This window comes from Hyla sarda, chromosome 2, assembly GCF_029499605.1.
Source record: "Hyla sarda isolate aHylSar1 chromosome 2, aHylSar1.hap1, whole genome shotgun sequence".
Classification (NCBI taxonomy): domain Eukaryota; kingdom Metazoa; phylum Chordata; class Amphibia; order Anura; family Hylidae; genus Hyla; species Hyla sarda.
Genome location: NC_079190.1, coordinates 502,562,370 through 502,587,880, shown reverse-complemented (window position 1 = coordinate 502,587,880; position 25,511 = coordinate 502,562,370). Strand labels below are relative to the sequence as shown.

At 46.0% G+C, this 25,511-nt stretch overlaps 1 protein-coding gene across 1 annotated transcript in view; it reads left to right on the top strand.

Annotated features, from left to right (window-relative positions):
- The first annotated feature begins 377 nt into the window (after positions 1-377).
- Positions 378-25,511, top strand: part of LOC130357527 (oocyte zinc finger protein XlCOF6-like) — a 46,351-nt gene continuing 21,217 nt past the window's right edge. Inside the window, 3 exon segments of the mRNA XM_056560222.1 lie at positions 378-429; positions 1,727-2,578; positions 22,533-22,777. Coding sequence (XP_056416197.1) covers positions 396-429; positions 1,727-2,578; positions 22,533-22,777 — 1,131 coding nt within the window. The 5' untranslated portion in view covers positions 378-395.

Sequence of the window (25,511 nt, the reverse complement as noted above, 5' to 3'; positions counted from 1 at the left end):
CTGAGTGTGTGGAGGGTCCGTGTATGGTGACTAGAACATCTCTGAGGTGACTGTAAGTAGAAGGAATTATAAGATATTGTAATTGTTTCATATTTGTTGTTTATGCCCTATGTATATTGTATGTGGGCTGGTAGGGTTGTGTCCAGGGCGGCTTTTTAGTCCCAGTCTGGCCCTGTCTGCGGCCATCACTGAACCCCACAATAATTGTAGGAAAGAGACTAGGATGATTGTTGATCCTATGTGATCACCACTTGAGGAGATCCTTGTGAAGATTGGTTCATACCTTCTAGGGGGGATGTAACACTCACGTGGATAGAAGATAAACTAAGGTTCCTTTATGTTTTTTTCCTCAGGTCTATAATATTGAATCTTTGCAGGAAAGTTCTGGAAGAACAATGGGCGGACTAGAAAACCCCATATCAGAGAATGGTAAGAGCCTTTCATACATCTTATGTTTTATTCTGTCATTATAAATTGCAGACTGAGGTTCCTTAAGATATTTCTTCCTGCTTTTTAGTGGTGGAGATGTATATTGTATTGATAGACATCATAGACAGGGAGTGGGCGCAGTGTAGAACACAGGTCAAGGAGACGTGTTTCAGGCGTTGATATCGCCCTTAGTCATACTCAAAACTATCTGGCCACAGCCATGTGTATATAAAGATCACATGATCTCCTACCAATAGGATTGGAAAGCATATTTACTCTTAACATACATGATCATAAGAGAGGAAAGTATTATAACATTATAATTGTATAAGTAAACATTTTGGTCTCTTTTTATTGTTATCTTGGCTATTTTTGCTCAGCTTGCTGGGTGCTGTAGTACCTTACATGTTTTGGTATGCTTTTCTGTCTGGAGAGTATTGCAATTCCCTGTATTCTTTGTTCCTTTTTTCACTTGTGATCATGTAAGTAAAGGGTTAATATTTTCATCAGTTACTACATGAAGAAGGTCATGTGATATTTAGTCATAGATGGCCTGGACGTGATAGTTTTTAGTATGTCAAAAAAAAAAAAAAAAAAGACCAAAATGTTTACTTATACAATTATAATGCTATAATACTTTCCTCTCTTAGGATCATGTATGTGAAGGGTAAACATGCTTTCCAATCCTATTGGTAGGAGATCATGCGATCTTTATATACACATGGCTGCGGACAGATAGTTTTTAGTATGACTAAGGGCGATATGAACGGCTGAAACGCGTCACTTTATCTCCCTGACCTGTGTTCTGTCATTTTAACGTAATGGAATAAAGAATCTTGGATTTCATCCTATATCTCTGCTGGATCTTCTTGTTCTTATATAGAATCTGTTCCATGTGACTTGTAAGTATCTAATATGATGTTCATATTCAAGAGGGGATCAAACATATAAGTCTGGACACTATAGGCCTTTAGGTGTAACCTCTCTTCTGGGTAAAATCTTTGAAGGTTTTCTAAGAGGTTCTATCCTGAGGTATCTCAGTGACAATAACCTTATCACACACATCAGTATTGGTGTATGAGGGATCGGTCCTGTCAATCCAATCTGATCACATTCAATGAGATTCACTCCCCCTTGTATAAGAAAGATACCGGAAAAGGAAGGGGGCTGTATAAACATAAAGGTTTGTTTTCTTTATATTCTGTAAGTACCTAAAAATAATTGAGCCTGTTATCTACATGTGTTGACTGTATTGTGTTTTACTCATTATATTGAATTTAACATCGATCTCACACAGGAGAGAAGACATTATTATGTCCAGAATGTGTGAAGTGTTTTAGGAATAAATCACGTCTCTTGGAACATATCAAAACTCACACAGGAGAGAAGCCATTTTCATGTCCGGAATGTGTGAAGTGTTTTAGTAAAAAATCAAGTCTCGTGGATCATATGAGAACTCACACAGGAGAGAAGCCATTTTCATGTCCAGAATGTGTGAAGTGTTTTAGGAATAAATCACGTCTCTTGGAACATATCAAAACTCACACAGGAGAGAAACCATTTTCATGTCCGGAATGTGTGAAGTGTTTTAGTCAAAAATCAAGTCTCGTGGAACATATGAGAACTCACACAGGAGAGAAGCCATTTTCATGTCGAGAATGTGTGAAGTGTTTTAGTCAAAAATCAAGTCTCGTGGAACATATGAGAATTCACACAGGAGAGAAGCCATTTTCATGTCCAGAATGTGTGAAGAGTTTTAGTCATAAATCATATCTTGAAAAACATAAGAGAACTCACATAGGAGAGAAGCCATTTTCATGTCCAGAATGTGTAAAGAGTTTTAGTCATAAATCATATCTTGAAAAACATATGAGAACTCACACAGGAGAGAAGCCATTTTCATGTCCAGAATGTGTGAAGTGTTTTAGTCAAATATCAAATCTTGTGAAACATATGAGAACTCACACAGGAGAGAAGCCATTTTCATGTCCAGAATGTGTGAAGTATTTTAGTCAAAAATCTAATCTTGAGGAACATTTGAGAACTCACACAGGAGAGAAGCCATATTCATGTCCAGAATGTGTGAAGAGTTTTACACAGAGAGCAAGTCTTTTACATCATTTGAGAACTCACACAGGAGAGAAGCCATGTTCAACAAAAAACAAACCTCCCACAACCCTCCACAGCTCTTAAAAATCACATGTGGTGTACAGTATTTACTATAATATATGGCACATGGGGGCCCCATGGTCCTACTACAGCAAGAGCAATATATAGGAAAACATTCTGGGGAAAAAAAAAAACCTTAGCCAGTGACAAGCCACCACCCAACAAACACACTCGTATTTCCATCACACCAAGTGACTTAATTTTTTTGGGTTGCCTACCCCTTGTATAAAGTATGAATTCACATGTGGTGTACAGTATTTACTAAACTATATGGCACATGGGGGCCCCATGGTCCTCTATTGTTCGGGGGCCCGGCCAGGAGTGGACTGACAATTCATGTGCAGCCTGAGCAATAGAGGACCATGGGGCCCCCATGTGCCATATATGATAGTAAATACTGTACACCACATGGGAATTAATACTTTATACAAAGGGTAGGCAACCCCAAAAAATTAAGTCACTTGGTGTGATGGCAATATGAGTGCGGTTTTTGGGGGGTGGCTTGTCACTGGGTAAGGTTTCATTTTTTATTTTCAGAATTTTTTCCTATATATTGCTGTAGTACCTCCCCCCCCCCCCAGTCCCCAGTATTAGCCTTTCCCTCCCACAAAATGCAGACCCCAGAATCACCCTCCCTATGCATTATACAAACCCCAGAATCAGCCCTCAGTATTACCTCCATGCATAATACAGGCCACAGTATTGCATCTTCTCTGATCATTGCTGTTTACTCTTCCTCTTCTTCTCCATCTGGCCTGGACCTCCATGAAGAGTTCTTCCAGCCATGACTTGTCTCTTCAGAATCGGACAGACATATATTTTAGGCTCCTTTCTCCAGCACCATCCCCACCTCTATGCAAACTTCCCATCAATATTGCCCACTTTGTGCCCCTATACACACATACTGCCCTCACACATGCGCGCACACAGCCTCCATACCCACTTAAGGACGCAGGGATGTTTCATTTTTGCATTTTCGTTTTTTTTCTCCTAGCCTACTAAAAGCCATTTTCCACCTACAGACTCATATGAGACTTGTTTTTTGCACCTCCATTTGAACTTTTTAATGACGCCAATTATTTGTGAGGCATTTTAGAGGCTTCGGTTTCTACTGCAAAGCCCTTTTTTGGTAAAATTGACACCTTATCTTTATTCAGTAGGTCCATACAATAAATGATACCTACTTTATAAAAGTTTTGATTTCATTTACTAAACTACTTTACTACTTTTTGGACAAAAATATTTTTTTCCTCATACAGGGATTTATGAGGGTTAATTTATTGCGCAGTGACCTGTAGTTTTTATCGGTATCATTTTTGTTTATGAGGGAGTTTTTGATTCCTTTTTTTTCCTGGTACATGACCAGAAATGCGCAATTCTGGATTTATTTTTATTTTTTAAACAGGTACAGTTATATTTTAATTGTTTGGACATTTATGCAGGCGCTGATACCACATATGTGCTTGTACATTTTTGTTTATACTGTTTAAACTGAAAAAATGGGAAAAGTGAGATGATTGAAACTTTTATTAGTTAACGGGCTTATTAGCTTATTAACATTTATTATTATCATTTTTTATTTTACACGCCATCTCAAAAAAGATTGCATGTACTAAACAATGATGTGCCATAGCACAGCATTAATCAGTGTTCTTGGCGCTCCATACATTTATACCCCGTGTCCCAAAGGTGATATACATACACAGCCCCATATACACACATACACAGCCCCCATGTACACACATACACGCTCCTATATACACACATTATTGCCGTCATATACACACATACACGCAGCCATATACACACATACACGCCACCATATACACACATACATGCTGACATATACACACCGACATATACACACATACACAGCCCCATATACACACATACACAGCTCCCATAACACACAAACACTGCCCTGTATACACGAACACACACATACACACCCCCATATACACCCCCCTATACACACACATACACCCCCCCATATACACACATACACTGCCCTATATACACCCATACACACCCCCATAAACACACATACACAGCCCTATATACACACCCCCATATACACACATACACAGCCCTATATACACACCCCCATATACACACACACATACACAGCCCTTGTAACAAGACTATACTACATGCCTGGACTGTTAAAATAGCTGGAGTTATTCACATGGATATTGTATGAGAAATGCCATTACCAGAGAATGCAACCGGCCGTTCGGTAGTTATACTTGTGACGGATCCTAGAGTCACCCTACCTACTTGGATGGATTTAAGAAAATCACTATTTGTACCCCTCAGTTTATGTTGTCCAGTGACATAAAGCTAAGAGTTAAAATACTTTTATTTACTGTTTTCATACACTTTCTGTGCACAATACACCTTTGGCACTCAAGGCACTGTATAGGGAGAGCTAATTACCTTTGTTGGATTATCTCCCAGACTACTTGTCACCTGGATTACCTTTGTTGGATTATGTCCCAGACTACCTGTCACCTGGATTACCTTTATTGGATTATCTCCCAGACTACCTGTCACCTGTATTGTCTTTACTGACCCTTCCCCCTGTGATGTCCTTCCTATAAAAGAAGACACTTGTTCCACAATAAACAGTTCTTCTTGACCCTTCAAACGTAGCCTCGTCTCGTTCTTGAAAGGGGATTATTTGGGAATATTACTCTGCTCTTTTTACAGCCAAACCTGACTCTCCCTCTGGATATCGTGAATAGGATTATACCAGCTTTACTTTGATACAGCAGCTTGCAGGGAAAAGGACGTCATCAACGGCTGATACCCTCTCTCTACCTGGGTAGCCGTTACAGCCCTATATACACACCCCCATATACAACCCCCCTTACACACACACATACACAACACCCACACACACACACACTGCCCCATAGAATTAAGTACCACTACCTCATTAGTAATTAGGGATGTCGGCTGCTGCTCCTCTGTTGCAGGGAGAGGGAGGGATGCGTCGGCCGACGTCACTAGCCGGCGTCCTCTCCCAATGGCTGGTTATTGATGTGCTGCGCACAGGCACGTTTCACACCAGCAATTCTTCACTACACCGGCCCAACGGGCAAATGCCCGGTGTGTCCTATGGCCAGTCCAGCCCTGACTACTACTCCCATCATGGACAGACCATGCCCATGATGGGAGTTATAGTCCATGGACTTAGGTGCAGATTGCAGCAGGTCATTATCCAGAGATCCGCTATCAGCGGTATATGCGGCTACACTGCGCTGCTGCCGGCTCCTGTATACACTGTCATAATTCATAATCCCCGCCGCCGGAACATGGGCGCTCTGATTGGTGAAATGCTTTTCTCCAATCAGAGCTCCCGTGTTCCGGCGGCGGGGATTATGAATTATGACAGTGTATACAGGAGCTGGCGGCAGCGCAGTGTAGCCGCATGTGCTGCCAGCTTTTACAGTTAATAAATGTAAATCGCAGCGGATCTCTGGATAGCGACCTGCTGCGATCTGCACCTAAGCACATGTACTATAACTCCCATCATGGACGGAGTCTGTCCATGATGGGAGTAGTAGTCCTAAACCGTGTGTTGGTCCCCCATGTCCCTGTAAAGTATACATCTGTATACATCTGTAAAGTATACTAATAGCAGTGCATCTGCTGGCCGGCATTGCGCTGCCTTCCCTGGCTAGCAGCATGATACGCTGGTGATAGTATACTTCACAGATAGCGCTGTGAGGGACTCGTGTATGCGCTCGCTGGGGGGGGCACATATAAGCACTGCTGGGGTCAATATATATAGGTAGCGGGGGGCAATATATATAGGTAGTGGTGGGGGGCAATATATATAGGTAGTGCAGCGGGGAGTGTTAGTTAATGTGGGTGTTAATGTCCTTTTCTGCAGACATATGTACTTTCTATAAGCCAGGTTGGACATGGAATACATATGCGACTTTTGAACGGAGATGCAACTTTTTTTTGTCAAAAATAGCAACTTTCGCATTTGATAAATACATGACCACTGCAAAGTACAAAAAATTTACTACGTGAGTAGATTTCAGAAATGTGCTTTGGGATAAGCATGCATAAAAAAGTCGCAGCATGTATAGAAAAGTCGCATTTGCGCAAGTACATGCGACTTTTTTATGCAAAAAAAAAATCTACTGCAGAGCAAGATAAATCTCCTTCTATATGTTTTTAATGGGATTGAAAAAACGGCCACTAGGTGGCTCTGTTCTGTTCCCTACTGCAAGTCAAACAGTTAGTTTGGTCTCCTCCCGGCCTGGCAGGAGACCAATCTCAGGAAGTGAATGCAGGGCATGGTGAAGCACAGCATTCACAGGCTTCAGAGATGTTATGCCAGCTGGGGAACGCCCACTTTCTCCTGCTGTGAGCTCACACAATATGAGCAAGGGGAAAGGTGTGATATTGTCAGGATCCGGACTGGTATGTGGGGAGGACACGGGTGGTGGATCCTCTGTGTCAGTGAGGTGATGGCGTGGGCCATACCAGGGGAACGGAATCTAAGGGGTTACTGGTTTTCACCAGAGCCTGCCGCAAAGCGGGATGGACTTGCAGCGGCAGGTAACCCCCAGGTCGTTCCACCCGATAGCGACTCAACCTCACTGACAGCTGAGTCAGGCGCGGTACACAAGGACAAGGCAAGAGCAAGGTCGGACGTAGAAGAAGGTCTGGGCAGGCAGCAACGGTTCGTAGTCAGGGGCAACGGCAAGGGTCTGGATACACAGGCAATGGAACACAGAGAAATGCTTTCTCAGGGCACAAGGCATCAAGATCCGTCAGGGACAGGAAGGGGAAGGGGTTTTTTATGGTATGGGGAGTGCTTGGAACTAAATGGGCCAGGCACCAATTAGTGGTGCACTGGCCCTTTAAATCTGAGAGACCCGGCGCGCGCGCACCCTAGAGAGCGGGTCCGCGCGCGCCGGGACTGAGCAGAAGGACGGGGCCGGTGAGTGACACGGGATGCGACCCGCGGGCGGGCACGTCCCGCCGCGGGGATCGCATCCCTGCCGAGAGACACAGAGCAGCGCTCCCGGTCAGCAAGTCTGACCGGGGCGTTGCAAGCAGGAGTGTAACGCCGTGAGTGCTCCGGAGGAGAAGCGGGACCCGGAGTATTCGGCGTTACAGAACCCCCCCTTAGGTCTCCCCCTCTTTTTGGAGCCCAGGAACCTATGGATGAGCTCCTTGTCGAGGATATTGTCCTCGGGCTCCCAAGAACTCTCTTCAGGCCACAATTCTCCCAGTCAACAAGAAATTTTTTTTTTTAATTCTGACGACCTTGGAGGCGAGGAGTTCTTTTACCGAGAAAACGTCAGAGGACCCAGGGACAGGAGCAGGAACGGTGACCTTGGGGGAAAAGCGGTTAAGAATGAGAGGTTTCAGAAGGGATACATGAAAGGCGTTAGGAACACGAAGAGAAGGAGGAAGATGGAGCTTGTAGGAGACAGAGTTGATTTGTCTTTTGACTCTAAATGGCAGGATGTAACGAGGACCCAGCTTGTAGCTAGGGACACGAAACCGAATATATTTGACAGAGAGCCACACTTTGTCACCAGGGGCCGAGACAGGAGGAGTTCTTCTCTTCTTATCCGCATGTTTCTTCATGCGAGAAGCGGCCAGTGAGAGCGACTTTTGAGTCTCTTTCCAGATAGAGGAGAAGTCCAGGGTCAATTCATCTACGGCAGGAACTCCAGATGAAGTGGGGATGGGGAGGGGGGGAAGCGGGTGACGGCCGTACACCACAAAGAACTGAGACTTGGCGGATGACTCCGAGTTTTTGAAATTGTACGAGAATTCAGCCCAGGCTAACAGGTCGACCCAATCATCTTGGCGGGAGGAGACAAAATGTCACAGGTAGTCACCAATGATCTGGTTCACTCTCTCCACTTTTCCATTGGACTGCGGGTGGTAGGAGGAAGAGAAATTTAATTTGATCTTTAATTGATTACAGAGAGCTCTCCAAAATTTAGACACAAATTGAACGCCTCTATCCGAGACGATATGCGTGGGAAGCCCGTGAAGACGAAAAATCTGCAGAAAAAAATGCTTCACCAACTGTGGCGCAGAAGAAAAGCCTGGAAGCGGAATAAAGTGAGCCATTTTGGAAAAACGATCAGCGACCACCCAGATGACAGTGTTGCCCTGGGATACAGGAAGATCAGTGATGAAGTCCATGGCTATGTGGGACCAAGGCTGTTCAGACACCGGCAGCGGATGGAGAAGACCTGAAGGCTTCTGACGTGGGGTCTTGTCACGTGCACATACTGTACAGGCTCGTATGAAATCGGTCACATCCTTTTCCAAGGAGAACCACCAATAGTGTCTGGCAATCAACTGTAAAGTCTTTTTGATTCCAGCGTGACCAGCCAGAAGGGAGGAATGGCCCCATTTGAGGATCCGGAGGCGAAGACGGGGAGGAACATAAGTCTTTCCTGGAGGAATAGGCACCAGAGAAGCAGGAGCAGAAGAGATCAGGCACTCAGGGGGGATGATGTGCTGAGGAAGGGTCTCGGCTTCAGAGGCTTCGGTGGTACAAGATAGAGCATCAGCTCTGACATTCTTGTCTGCGGGACGAAAATGGATTTGAAAGTTGAAACGGGCAAAAAACAACGACCACCTAGCCTGGCGAGGATTTAGCCGCTGGGCGGATTGGAGATAAGACAGATTTTTGTGATCTGTGTAGATGGTGATGGGGTGAAGGGATCCTTCCAGAAGATGTCTCCACTCCTCAAGGGCCAACTTAATCGCCAATAGTTCACGGTCTCCAATGGAATAGTTTTTTTGTGGAGGAGAAAAGGTTATGGAGAAAAATCCGCAAGTGACATTTTTTCCTTTAGCAGATTTTTGTAGGAGAACAGCTCCGGCTCCAACAGAGGAGGTGTCAACCTCGAGGAAGAAGGGCTTCTGAGGATCTGGTCTGGACAAGACTGGAACAGAGGAGAAGCCGGTTTTGAGGTGGTTAAAGGCTTCCTCCGCCTGTGGCGGCCAGGATTTCGAATTAGCATTTTTCTTAGTCAGTGCTACGATAGAAGCAACGATGGTGGAGAAGTGGGGAATGAATTGACGATAATAATTTGAAAATCCGAGAAATCTTTGGAACGCTCGCAGGCCAGTGGGACGAGGCCAATCCATTAGTGCAGAAAGTTTATCAGGGTCCGTTTGAAGACCTTGTCCGGACACAATGTATCCCAGGAAGGGAAGACTGCTGCGTTCGAATAGACACTTCTCAATTTTGGCGTAAAGTTGATTTTGGCATAGTTGCTGGAGCACTTGACGAACATGAAGGCGATGTTCCTCTAGGTTGGAGGAAAAAATGAGGATGTCGTCAAGATAGACTACCACACAGGAGTATAGCATGTCCCGAAAAATCTCATTAACAAAGTCCTGAAAGACTGCTGGGGCGTTGCATAGACCAAAGGGCATGACTAGGTATTCATAGTGACCATCTCTGGTATTGAAGGCGGTTTTCCATTCATCACCTGCTCGAATACGGATGAGGTTATATGTGCCCCTTAGATCAAGTTTGGTGAAAATCTTAGCACCTCGCAGTTGGTCGAAGAGTTCGGAGATGAGATGCAGAGGATAGCTTTTTTTTACGGTAATTTTATTGAGACCACGGTAATCAATACAAGGGCGGAGAGATCCATCCTTTTTAGCGACAAAGAAAAATCCAGCTCCAGCTGGAGAAGAAGATTTCCGGATAGAACCTCTTTTGGAGGTTTTCTTGCATGTACTCAGACATAGCTTGTGTTTCCGGGGCAGAAAGTGGGAAAATCCTACCACGGGGTGGTGTGGTACCAGGGAGCAGGTTGATAGGGCAGTCATAGGGTCTATGTGGAGGTAAGACCTCTGCTTGCTTTTTACAAAAGACGTCCGAAAAGTCCTGATAGGCCTTAGGAAGACCTGGCAATGGAGTAGCTGTGGAGACCAGGCAGGAAGAAACTGGGTGGAGACATTGCTTGTGGCAAGAAGATCCCCAACTCTTAATGTCCCCGGTGAGCCAGTCGAGGCTAGGCGAATGACGTTGGAGCCAGGGCAAGCCCAGAAGAATTTCAGAAGTGCAGTTGGGTAGCACAAAAAATTCAATATGTTCATGATGGTGAACTCCAACACTCATGAGTAGCGGTTGAGACCAGTCTCTCTCCATTGACGGATGAGATGAAGAGAGGTTTGACAAGACGGATAACTGGAATGTTGAATCTGTTGATTAGGGAGGTTTCAATGAAACTTCCTGCTGAACCCGAGTCCAAGAAGGCCACAGCGGAGAAGGAAGTAGCATTAGCGGGTACAGCAATCCGCACAGGTAAGGTCAATCGTGGAGAGGAAGAATTCACACCTAGCAATGACTCTCCTACGTTAACTAGGTGAGTGGGTGCGTTTCTCAGACGCGGAGGACGAGTAGGACAGTTCTTTTAGGAAATGTTCTGTGCTTGCACAGTATAGGCACAGGTTTTAATTCCTACGGCGAGTCCTCTCTTGTTTTGTCAGGCGAGACCGATCCACTTGCATAGCCTCCTCGGCAGGAGGCACAGGAACAGATTGCAAAGGATGTTGGAAGAGAGGAGCCTGGGAGGGAAACCGCCTGGTGCGTACAAGGTCCTTTTCCTGAGGAAGCTCCTGGCGTCTTTCTGCGAAACGCATGTCGATGCGGGTGGCCAAATGGATGAGTTCAGACAGGTTAGCAGGAATTTCTCGTGCGGCCAGGACATCTTTGATGTGACTATATAGGCCTTTCTTGAAGGTCCCGCAGAGGGCCTCATTATTCCTGGTTAACTCAGAGGCGAGGGTGCGGAACTGGATGGCGTATTCGCCCACTGAAGAACTCCCTTGGACAAAATTCAGCAAAGCAGTCTCGGCTGAGTAAGCCCGGGCTGGCTCCTCAAAGACACTACGTACTTCAGAGAAGAAGGACTGGATTGTAGCAGTGGCAGGATCGTTGTGGTCCCAAAGCGGTGTGGCCCATGACAAGGCCTTTCCAGACAGCAGGCTGACCACGAACGCCACCTTAGACCGTTCTGTAGGAAATTGGTCTGACATCATCTCCAGTTGTAGGGAACACTGGGACAGGAATCCACGGCACAGTTTAGAGTCTCCATCAAACTTGTCTGGAAGAGACAGGCGGAATCTAGGAGCAGCCACTCGCTGCGGAGGAGATGCAGGAGCTGGCGGAGAAGATGGTTGCTGTTGTTGCGGTAGAAGCTGTTGCAGCATAGCAGTCAACTGAGTCAGCTGTTGTCCTTGTAGCGCAATCTGCTGTGATTGTTGGGCGACCACGGAGGTTAGGTCAGCGACACTGGGCAGCAGGACCTCAGCGGGATTCATGGCCGGATCTACTGTTAGGATCCGGACTGGTATGCGGGGAGGACACGGGTGGTGGATCCTCTGTGTCAGTGAGGTGATGGCATGGGCCGTACCAGGGGAACGGAATCTAAGGGGTTACTGGTTTTCACCAGAGCCCGCCGCAAAACGGAATGGACTTGCAGCGGCAGGTAACCCCCAGGTCGTTCCACCCGATAGCGACTCAACCTCACTGACAGCTGAGACAGGCACGGAACACAAGGACAAGGCAAGAGCAAAGTCGGACGTAGCAGAAGGTCTGGGAAGGCAGCAACGGTTTGTAATCAGGGGCAACGGCAAGGGTCTGGATACACAGGCAATGGAACACAGAGAAACGCTTTCTCAGGGCACAAGGCGACAAGATCCGGCAGGGACAGGAAGGGGAAGTGGGTTTTTATGGTATGGGGAGTTCTTGGAACTAATTGGGCCAGGCACCAATTAGTGGTGCACTGGCCCTTTAAATCCGAGAGACCCGGCGCACGCGCGCCCTAGAGAGCGGGACTGAGCAGAAGGCCGGGGCCGGTGAGTGACACGGGATGCGACCCGCGGAGAGACACAGAGCAGCGCTCCCGGTCAGCGAGTCTGACTGGGGCGCTGCAAGCAGGAGTGTAACGCCGCGAGCGCTCCGGAGGAGAAGGGGGACCCAGAGCGCTCGGCGTTACAGATATACAGCTTTTTAAAGCTCGGAAAAAATGTTTAAGGGCAGGAGCGGTGTTAGGAGTAGTTAGGGTATGTAATCTGAGCTAGTTTAGAAAATATGGTTTAATAACAGGTACTCTTTTACCCTTGGCTTCCTTCCTTTCCATATAATATCCTTCAATATTAATTCAGTCTCTCTCTCTCATAACCATATTGGGACTTTTTTTTTGGTTAAATTATAATTGGGGGAGTATAACCATCTTTATTAGGCTAATTCTATCTGCCATATCTTACATTTTGATACCATTTGATATAAGTGTGCACTAACTACCTTATTATTATAATTTTTTTCATGCCAAGAAGATTAGATGTATAACATGTGGATAGGCTCCACAGGCAGATCCTGAGCCTCCTCTTCTTGGGAGCTGGGGTGCATATCTGTGACAGTGCCTCCACTCAGCGGATAATCCGGGATAGGGATGTAGGGTCCCACTGGGAACTTCGTAGATACAATGAGACTGACAAACTAACTTGAAATAATTTTATATGTCAAGAAAAAATGAACAACCATGCATAACACAACACAATAAGAAATTGTATAATACAAACTCAGGTAAAGCAATGCAGATATAGGTTTTCTTTGATCTTCGCCCACCCTGATCTTCGCCCTAATGGCTGTTGGTGCACATAGAAAAGATGGGGCCCTTCCTAAGTGCTGCTCAGCAGGTTCTGTGGAGTTAGTTTGAACTCTGTCAATGTCCATCACTGGACCTCAAGGCCTTTACTTTAGGACATGGGTACTCAATTGGTGGACCGCGCTATACATTATGCTGCCACAGCAGGTCCATTTCCTTCATCCCCAGCTCAGGCTCTTTAAAAATCTGTTCAGGGCCAGACAGGTCAGGGGCTGTTGGGAGCAGAAGCCCACGTCTGCTCCAAGCCCCTGACAGGTCCCCTCGTCTGACCCCACAGCTCACCGGCAGTGCACACAGAAGCACAGAAACAGCACCCTCAGTGCTACCTCACATTTTACCAGCGGCACTGGAGGGTGAGTGTACTGGCTGGGGGAGGAGTGAGAAGACCAAGGGGGAAGGTGAGGAGACCCGTGCATGGACGGAAGGATGGGGAATGTGTGTGTGAGGAGACCGTAGATGGATGGATGGATGGGGAGGGGTTGGTGAGTAGTGTTGAGCGGCATAGGCCATATTCGAATTCGCGAATATTCGCGAATATATGGACGAATATTCGTCATATTCGCGAATATTCGCATATTCGTAATAGTCTCGTTTTATTTTCGCATATGCGAATATTCGCATATACGAAAATTAACATATGCGAAAATCCGCATATGCGAAAATTAGCATGTGCAAATTTTCGCATATGCGAAAATTCGCACACCAGTCTCACACAGTAGTATTTGAGCCTTCTTACACCACATAAGCTGGAAGCAGAGAGGGATGATCACTGTGATGTGTACTGTGAAAAAAAAATATATATAAAAAAAAATAAAAAAACGAATATTCGTAATTACGAATATATAGCGCTATATTCGCGAATATTCGCGAATTCGCGAATATGCGATATTCGCAAATAAAATTCGAATTGCGAATATTCGCGAGCAACACTATTGGTGAGGAGACTGTGGATGGATGGGTTGGGGGGGGGGTGAGGAGAATGAATGGATGGGGGGGTGAGGAGACTGTGGATGGATGGATGGGGAGAGAACAGCGGCATCATTCATTTTGTGCGGCACAGTGGCATCCTTAATTCTGGGGGCACAGTGACATAAATAACTCTGGGGTACAGTGGCATCAATTATTTGGGGCACAGTGGCATCAATTATTTGGGGCACAGTGGCATCAATTGTTTGGGACACAGAGGAAAAATTAGTCGGTACAGGGCACACAGTATTTGTCGAAAATGTATTTGGGGGCATAGCGTGTGGCAGTAATATTACAGGGGAATAGAATGTGGCAGTAATATACCAGTGGCAGTATTATATTCAGGGGCCCAGTGCATGGCAGAATTATTTTCAGGGGTACAGTGTGTGGCAGGAATATACCAGAGGTACAGTGGGTGGCATTATTATTAGAGATGAGCGAATCGAAGCTGACGAATCCGAATTCGTCACGAATTTCATGAAATATTTGATGCGCAACGAATGCGAATATTGCCGCGATTCGATCGCGCGAATCGCTTTATTAAACTTCATTTTACAGCGTTCCAGGCTATTGGAGACGTAAAATGGCGGATTCACGTGTGAGTACATGGGGCAGGGGATTATGGGAGGGCGGGAAACAGCGGCGGGAATGAAGGTAGGCGGGATGACCCTTAATCACATGTGAGATGCAGCCTATCAGCATTCATTAACCCCTGTGATGTCACAGCCCTATAAAATACTGTTTAAAGAGTAGTGTAGCGTATTGAAATACCCTCATATACGCACTAAGTATGTCAGGCAGAGAAGTGCCAGGACGTGCACAGAGGAGTGGCAGAGGCCTATATACTTCAGGCAGAGTTGGCAGCAGACTAGGGGGCGAGTGGCAGCAGGAGTCGCAGCAAGAGGACTGAGCTCCTGTTATCAGCCAGCGGTCGTGTCTCGACCAGCAACCCATCTGCCGTCATCGATTGGTTAACACGCTTATCCACATCATCACAAGTGACATCTGACACCCCCAGTCAACAGTTGGTGGGTTCCTCAGACACAACCCTCAGTTGGCATGGCCCGGGAGCAGTCCCTGTCCTCCCATTGCCTTTGTCCTATGCTGTTCCCTCTACTAGAGAAGTATCTTATGCTGTGGGTTCAGCTCCACTATTTACTGAGGACAATCTAATAGAGGACAGTCAGCAGCTACTAGACAGCCAAGAAGGGGAGGAGACATGCGCCGCTTGCTCCGATAGGAGGCCAAGTAGTGATGCGGAGAGTGACGTGGGAGGCGGTGTTGCAAGGGTTCAAGGTCCTGAAGCAGACACTGTTGGGGAACCTGAGGAGGACCTCAGTGACGTGCACATACCTGTTGATGATGATGAAGACGATCGCAATTGGGAGCCGGGTGCAGAAGGGGCTTCATCATCATCAGGAGAAGAGAGTTGCAGGTTGCCCTTGAGGCAGCAAGGCGGTAGCACGGTTGGCAGTCAGCGTGGTGGCAGGAGTGGAAATTCAGGAGCCCAGGGGAGACCACCTGCTTCGCGGCAGCCTACCTTTCCGGGAGGTAGTGGAACAGGGGTTCCTGGAGACGGCGCCAGTAGCAGTCAATTAGTTTGGACTGCAGGTGGGAAGATCAGCTACTCAGCGGTGTGGAAGTTTTTCATCAGGCATCCGGAGGAGGTTCACGTAGCCACATGCAAGATCTGTCGGCAGAAGGTGAAGTGTGGCCAGGGTCCCAATGTTGGCACCACGGCCCTGCGTCAACACATGCTTCGCCACCATAAAGCGGCCTGGGAGAACCGTGGCTCCCATGTAGTGGTCCAGCCTGCTGCATCACCCAGTGGCCATCCGCTCCCTCCTTTTTCCAGGAAAGGCTCCACCACCTCAGCCGAAGGGAGCTGTGTGTCAAACCCTCCTTCTGTCGCTCCTGCTTCTCCCGTTTTTAGACATGTGCAATTTGTTTCGGCACGAATGTCTAATTTACCAAATGTTACCGTTTTCGGGCATTCGGACCGATCTGAATGCACTAAAACATATTTTGAACATTCCCGAATAGCCACAATAATATGAATAGCAAAATAACAAATGCATTCGTTATCCGTAAACGAAAGTAAAGAATTAATTCAAATTATTTTTTATTGGTCCTTGCGCTAACACTGTTGCGCTACACACTGTTTATGTTACTGTTACCAGGGTGCCTCCAGCTGTTGCAAAACTACAAGACCCACTCAGCATGCCCTGACAGCCAAAGGCTGTCTGGGCATGCTGGGAGTTGCTGGAGACACACTTTGGTAAACATGCGCAAAGCTTTTTTTTTAAAATTCATTTTCAAATTCCGCTTGCTTTTCTCAGAAATGGGTTAGTAGGTCAATGACATGCATAGTAATTGCCGCGGGAACACTTTTTAATTGATAAAACCGCAGGCTTAATTGGATAATTGCCGTTTAGAACGTTGGGACCCCAAACATTCTAAACGGCAATTATCCAATTAAGTCTGTGGTTTTATGAATGAAAAATGTTCCCACAGCAATTACTATGCATGTCATTGACCTACTATAACCCATTTCTGAAAAAAGTGAGCGGAATTTGAAAATGAATTAAAAAGCTTTGCGCATGTTTGCCAAAGTGTGCCTCCAGCTGTTGCAAAACTGCAACTCCCAGCATGCCCAGACAGCCTTTGGCTGTCAGGGCATGCTGGGTGGGTGTTGTAGTTTTTCAACAGCTGGAGGCACCCTGGTAACAGTAACAGTGTTAGCACAAGTGACATGACATGTTATACATAAATCACCTGACAATCAAACACATCAATCATTCATACAGCATTCATTCATTCATTCATTTACTCATTCATTCAACATTACATTATGTATTAATAATAAATCACATAAAATTATATTATCTTACCTGTCTTCCAATGTTCCGATCTCTGCGTCTGCCCTCTTTTCCTGCACACGCTCCCGATAATGGTGCCCTGCTTAAAAAAGATTTACCCGAATGTACCCGAATACCAAATGCATCCGAAAGAAAATAAAAACCTGAATACCGAATGTATCCGAAAAATCAAACCGAACACCTGAATACCGAATGTATCCGAAAAAATTACCGAACTGAAAATTTTATCCAAAACGAAAAAACGAAACAAAACGAAAATTTTTCTTGTGCACAAGTCTACTATGTACATATGACCCACTGAGGATATAAGGGATTGTATGTGAAGAAGAGGAGCCCTATGGGCCCATCCCCAACTATGCCCCCAGGACCTAGAATAAGCCCCTTTAATTAGGGACATCTCTGGGATGACCTGGTTGGTCCACAGTCCTGGATCCGGTCAGGGAATAGACAGATGCTGCACCTATATGTTTTCCCCACAGAGACCTGGTGGGGCCAATTCTGGAATAACAAGTTATATGAGTGAATGGCGGAGGAATAAGTGTATAAATGGTTCTAGTATACAGCGCTGGAGAGGGCGGAGGGAAGTTTATTCTTCTTCTCCTGCCCACAGTTACTATGGGAACTCTAGATTCACTGAGTCACTGAGTCTGTGCAGGAGTCACATGATCAAACAGAGATCATGTGACAGGAAGTGTTCAGTAACAATCCTAATAGCAGAGTCCGGAATCTTCTCTGCACACTTGTCTATACCCCTGATGGCTGAGGAATAGGAGGACATAGGGTGAGTGGGATGTCCTCAGAGCGGAGCCCTCCTTTATACCTGTATACCCCCCGCCTGCACTTTCTATCTGTCTACAATAACACTACATCTGCTTTGTATATAGTATTATCCCCCTGATTGGGAGATTTGTATTACACTATTATGTATTGTGATGTGCGGATCACAGTCATTTATTCTACACAACACTATGCAAATTAACCCGATAACGACCACGGACGAGTATAGACGTCCAGGTTGGCGGCCGTTCCGGCACCTAGACGTCTATACTAGTCCATGCTTCTCGTGGGTGCTGCCCAGTGCACCCACGATATCGCGGCAGGGACTCAGCTGTATCACACAGCCGGGACCCTGCCGCACTGCCGGGACCGAAGTAAACTTCAGTCCGGGCAGTTTAACCCTTACAGCCGTGGTCGGAAGTGACCACGGGCTGTAAGTGTTATGACAGAGAGAGGGAGCTCCCTCTGTCACCCCTGCAGCTCATCGCAGTGCGATTGTGGGGTGCTGTGTGTGATCCCCTATGTAAAATGACTGATGTAACTACAAAGTAGAATTGGTGGCACAAAAAATAAGCCATCATATGGATTTTTAGGTGCAAAATTGAAAGGGTTATGATTTTTAAAAGGTGAGGAAAAAACTAAAGTGCAAAAACAGAAAAAGCGTTAAAACTTTTGGACACTACCATCAACTTTGATAGCGGCATCTAAAGTGTTAAAGGGATACTCCGCCCCTAGACATCTTATCCCCTATCCAAAGGATAGGGGATAAGATGTCAGATCGCCGCGGTCCCGCTGCTGGGGAGCCCCGGGATCCCCTCTGCGGCAGCGCGCTCTTATTACAGCACAGAGCGAGTTCGCTCTGCACGTAATGACGGACGATACGGGGGACGGAGCAGCGGGACGTCATGGCTCCGCCCTTCGTGACATCGCGGCCCGTCCCCTTAATGCAAGTCTATGGGAGGGGGCGTGACGACCGCCACGCCCCCTCCCATAGACTTGTATTGAAAGGGGTGGACCGTGACGTCACGAGGGGCGGAGCCATGACGTAACGATGCTCCGGCCCCTGTACTGCCCGTCATTACGTGCAGAGCGAACTCGCTCTGTGCTGTAATGAGAGCGTGGTGCCGCAGCGGGGATCCCAGGGCTCCCCAGCAGCGGGACCGTGGCGATCTGACATCTTATCCCCTATCCTTTGGATAGGGGATAAGATGTCTAGGGGCGGAGTACCCCTTTAATGTCAAACATCAGCCTGATTGGTGATGTCTGGCATTAGCCGAGGGTTCTAGCTAATGATTTATACAACACAGTGGGAGCAGGCACTGTGCGTACACATACGCCTTGTGTCCTTAGGGCTCATTTACACGGATGGATCCCCGGGCTATTTTACACTGCGGATCCCCCGACAATGGACCCTACAGTGCTGCCTTTATCTGTGCCTGGTCATAACAGCAATCCTCCGCTACGAGCAGACACGCTTTGATGTGTATACTCGCACACATCGCGGCTGCTCTCGGCCTAGCTCAGAGAGCAGGAGGAGCGGCCATGATGTGGGCGAGTATACACATCAAAGCGTATCTGCTCGTAGTGGCGGAGCAGGCACATATGGAGGCAGCACTGTAGGGTCCATTGTCGGTGGATCTGCAGCGTAAAATACACTGTGGATCCACACCTGAATGAGCCCTTAGGGTACGTTCACACATACAGGATCTGCTGTATATTTTCTGCAGCTGATTTTGCTACCTATTGAAGCTAATGGGTTGCAAAATCAGCTGCACAAAATATGCAGCAAAAAATATGCAGCTGACCCTGTACATGTGAATGTACCCTTAAGGGGTTAATGATAAAGTAGCAGTGTGTTCACATGTTGTCCTTACAGATGGGTCACTTTCCCTCCTCCAGTGTCCACAGGTCTCCAACAGGTCACATTACCAGAACAATTTGTGGAAAAATCGCGGCAAAAATTGCGCGATTTTACCGCAATTTACGAAAAATCGTGGTAAAAACGCGCAATTTTGCCGCGATTTTTCCCAAAAATTGTTCTGATAATGTGACCTGTGGACACTGAAGGAGGGAAAGTGACCCCACTGGACTGCTACTATACACATGACCTAGCCCCAGGATAGACTGCTGATCAGAGGGGAGAGAGGGAGGACATGGGACATCACTCACCTCACATGAAGCTGCTCTGTGTTCTGGAGGCCTGTCAGCTCTCGGCCCCGCCCTCTCCAGTGCTGGGGGCGGAGCCATCATCAGGTACCTTCATCCCTGCTCTGCCTGTCTCTGCTAATGATACGCAGGGATATCCCCAGCAGCTGCAGCGGGCTCTTTACCCAGCCGGTCAGTGCGCCCCAGGCCCCGATACTAGTATTGGGACATCCCTATTTATTTTAAATTGGGGGGGCACGGCCTGATCTAGGGGGGGCCATGGCCCCCTCTGCGCCCCCCCCCCTAGCGACGCCACTGTGGGGGTTCTGTATGGTTCTGGCAGCTAAAACCCTTTGCAGGCATGAAGTGCAGCCTAAAATCCATTCGGCCTAAAATTATGCCCTGAAAGCCAAATGGCGCTCCACTCCTGGGTCCTACCACACGGCCAAGGAACCAAATATGGCCTAAGTGGGGGTATTTCCAAACATGGGCCGAGCAGCTTAATAAAATATAGGGTGCATTTCTTGCAATATCAGAAGTGATCTACAATAAATATGTCCCACAAATGATGCATTTGTGAAAAAATGCAAATTTCGAATTTTTAACACTGACTTTGTAATAATTCCTGCCAAAAAACTATGGTGTTAAAATACTCACTGTACCCCCTAGCAAATACCTTGAGGGGTCTAGTTTTTAAAATGGGGTCATTTGGGGGGGGGGGGGGGTGTTCCTTTGTTCTACCACCTTCAAATTTCTGCAAACCTTGCATAGCACATAAAAAAAGAAGTACTTTTCAAATTTTCTAGATTTTCTAAATTTCAAGTTAAATTGTTAGGCTTCTAATTAATTTAAAATGTTAATTAAAAAAAAAAAATCTGTCAAAATGAAGTAGACATCTGAAAGTATAAGTTTCATAAACTATTTGGTCAGTAAGTATAAATATATGCAACCTATTAAGTGTTAAAATAGCAAAAATTCGTAATAAAAAAAAAATCATGATTTTTTTGCATTGTGAAAAAAAACTACAAATGATATCGTCTTATTTTTACTATGTACATGAAGGACGACTTGTGACAAAAAAACAATGTCAGAATTATCGTGATTGGCAAAACCTTACCAGAGTTATTCTCTAATAAAGACAGACATCTCCGATGGGAAAAAAAACAGGCCTGGTTTTTCAGGGGCGTACAGGTTTATTTGTATTGGTCCTTAAGGGGTTAATGACCCAAACATAGACAACTAGTCACCAAGTATTGGCCATTTCCTTCATGTATGTGAGTTTTTGCCTGGACTTGTATCAGACCAATAATAACCAACTGGACAGTGGGAGAGATTTATCAATACCTGTCCAGAGGAAAATTTGCCAAGTTGCCCATAGCAACCAATCAGATCCCTTCTTTCATTTTGCAGAGGCCTTTTCAAAAATGAAAGAAGCGATCGGATTGGTTGCTATGGGCAACTCGGCAACTTTTTCTCTGGACAGGTTTTGATAAATCTCCCCCAATAAGTTTACTTTAGAAGGGGTGTGAATCATAAGCTCAGGGTACAAACTGATAGAAATAAATAGATTATTTTGCACACTGGCTACAACTCCTCTTAATGGAAATTATTTTGGTGGAATTCTTTCTCTATATGGCTTAAATAACACAACAATTGGGCAAATGATATGTGGTACCCAAGACCAATTTGATAAAGTGTCCCTTGGTGAATAAATGTAAATACAAGTATAAGTAGAAAGTCACCAATTAGGCTCTCGATATAGTAAAACTTAGTAATAGTACAGAACAAATTATATTACTGCATACCACTAAGGGGCTGGGATGCGGAAAGAGGTACAAGTGAGTACCTGCGCTAACAACCCTGCCTAGATAGGGGGAGGGGCTCCTATCACTAAGTGTGGAATGGGGGTGAGGAAATCAATACAATACCAATGAATTATATACATACACACAGTGAAGTGGTGAACCTCTCTTGCCAACGCGTTTCACCCATTGGTTGCAAGGGCTCATCAGGGAGTAAGAGGAGACCACAATAGGGTAATGATATTAGAGAAAACAATTCATATATAAAAAATAACAAAAATTATACCCAGGTCAGTCTGGGACCACAAAATAGAATTTACACAAAAACCCTGTGGCCAAAGCTCAGCGCACGAAAGGTCCCTTATAAAAGACCACCTACTAAAGCTTTTAATGTAATCTATTTTAAATTGGTGAAGTGCAATTTTAAAATAAGCGCTTGTCCTTAATTGCCTTGTGAGTGGCGTGAATTGGCCAAAATCACATCCACTCCTGACTAATACTCCTAGAGGCACCTGGATCTCACACCTCAGACACAGACTGACAGATAGCCACTGAGATAGTAACAGCTGACCCCCACCTCCATGGGGAATAGTTTATCAGCTGTTATAGTGCGGCCTACAGGCTCTTACACTTATCACCTATCACAGTCATTAGATGTAACACAATGGTGCGGCCTACAGGCTCTTACACTTATCACCTATCACAGTCATTAGATGTAACACAATGGTGCGGCCTACAGGCTCTTACACTTATCACCTATCACAGTGATATCACAGTCATTAGATGTAACACAATGGTGCGGCCTACAGGCTCTTACACTTATCACCTATCACAGTCATTAGATGTAACACAATGGTGCGGCCTACAGGCTCTTACACTTATCACCTATCACAGTGATATCACAGTCATTAGATGTAACACAATGGTGCGGCCTACAGGCTCTTACACTTATCACCTATCACAGTGATATCACAGTCATTAGATGTAACACAATGGTGCGGCCTACAGGCTCTTACACTTATCACCTATCACAGTCATTAGATGTAACACAATGGTGCGGCCTACAGGCTCTTACACTTATCACCTATCACAGTCATTAGATGTAACACAATGGTGCGGCCTACAGGCTCTTACACTTATCACCTATCACAGTGATATCACAGTCATTAGATGTAACACAATGGTGCGGCCTACAGGCTCTTACACTTATCACCTATCACAGTCATTAGATGTAACACAATGGTGCGGCCTACAGGCTCTTACACTTATCACCTATCACAGTGATATCACAGTCATTAGATGTAACACAATGGTGCGGCCTATAGGCTCTTACACTTATCACCTATCACAGTCATTAGATATAACACAATGGTGCGGCCTACAGGCTCTTACACTTATCACCTATCACAGTCATTAGATGTAACACAATGGTGCGGCCTACAGGCTCTTACACTTATCACCTATCACAGTCATTAGATGTAACACAATGGTGCGGCCTACAGGCTCTTACACCTTAATGAGAACGTTTTATAAATACACTGTTGTGTATTGTGTACATGTACACCCTGAGTCCTTAAAGGGTTAACCCTTTAGATGCTGTAATCAATGTCAATCAAAGTATCTATAGGTAAAATGGAGGTTTAGGGGGGAGTCTTGGGTTCTCATCGGACCCCCTCAGTGCAGTTGTGGGGGTCTGATGAGTGCAAATGGAGGCAGACAGGATTTTCAATCTACCTTTGTTGTCTGCCAAGAAGACTGTACAAGAAGATTGTCAATAATACTGACCAGGGCTTTTATGACATAATACTGAACAGTACATTGTAATCTAATGATTGCTTATAATAATTTGCTATAGAGACTTAAAAGTGTAAAAAAAGATATTTAAAACAATGTATAAAAATATAAAAGCCCCCCCCCCCCACCAATAAAATACAACATCGCCCACATTTCCTATTAATAAAAATGTAATATTTGGTATTTCCCCTTGCAGAAGGGTTTCAACTTTTTAAACATAATGAGGGAGATTTTTCAAAACTTGTGCAGAGGAAGAGTGGTGCAGTTGCCTATAGCAACCAATCAGATTGCTTCTTTCATTTTTAAAGAGGCCTGTGGGGAAAAAAAATCTGATTGGTTGCTATGAGCAACTGCACCACTCCTCCTCTGCACAAGTTTTGATAAATCTCCCCCAATGTTTATAATCCGCAGGGGAAACAGCGAAAACGCTGAATTTGTGATTTTTGGTCACATCATGTGTCAGAAAAAAATTCATAAAAAGCAAATAATTTCCATTAATACAATTATGGTCCTGATAAAAACTACAGATCATGGTACAGAAAATGACCATCATACAGTCCTGTATATAGAAAAATAAAAGTGTTATATTCAGGACCGGACTGGGACCGAAAACAGGCCCTGGCATTTTAGACTAAGCAGCCTATTCAAGCATGGGTGTGGCTATGTTAAGGCGGAGCCACAAAGGGGAGTGGCAAATGTCAATGATATCACCTACATATTACTCTATTAATATCATATCGTTACTGACCAAATGTGAGCAATAGGATATAGGGCTGCACAATATATCGCAAAAGCAATCGAATTGCGATTTTTGCCTTTTGCGATATGGCGATACGGCCCCTTGGAAGACATGCGATTATCTGCTCGGGCTGGCTCCCGTGGTGGGGGGCCGGCCAGAGCAGGTAAAAACTAATTTAAATACTAAAAGTCAGTGTTTCCCAACCAGGGGGCCTCCAGTTGTTGCAAAACTACAACTCTTAGCAAAGGCTGTCTGGGCATGCTGGGAGTAGTAGTTTCACAACAGCTGGAGGCACCCTACTAGAAAAACACTGAGCTAAGGGCACAGAGAGAAAAATAAAAAAACTTTCTGCTCACCTAGTCCCAGTCCCTGCAGATTCGTCCCCGTGCGCTCCGGAGCTTCCTCTCTTCTTAGTGCAGTAGGACCTTTCCCTTTTCAGCCAATCACTGGCCGCAGTGGTGTCACATGTCAAGCCAGTGATTGGCTGATAGGGAAACTCAGTGTATTGCTGCAGTACAAGAATACAAGAAAGTGACAAGGGAGAGGAATGTGACAAGGGGGGGGGGGGGGGGGGGAATGTGACAGAAGGGGGGGGGAGTGACAAGCGGGGGGGAATGTGACAGAAGGGGGGGGAGTGACAAGTGGGGGGGCAATGTGACTAGGGGAGGGGGAATGTGACAGGGGGTGGGGAATTTTACAAGGGGGGGGGGAATGTGACAAGGGGGGGATGTGACAAGGGGGGGGAATGTGACAGGGGGTGGGGAATGTGACAGGGGAGGGGGGGAATGTGACAAGGGGGGGAGAATGTGACAAGGGAGAGGGGGGATGTGACAAGGGAGAGGGGGGGATGTGACAAGGGAGAGGGGGGATGTGACAAGGGGGGGGATGTGACAAGGGAGGGGGGGGGAATGTGACAAGGGGGGGAGAATGTGACAAGGGAGAGGGGGGGATGTGACAAGGGAGAGGGGGGGATGTGACAAGGGAGAGGGGGGGATGTGACAAGGGGAGGGGGGGGATGTGACAAGGGGGGGGATGTGACAAGGGAGGGGGGGGAATGTGACAAGGGGGGGAGAATGTGACAAGGGAGAGGGGGGGATGTGACAAGGGAGAGGGGGGGATGTGACAA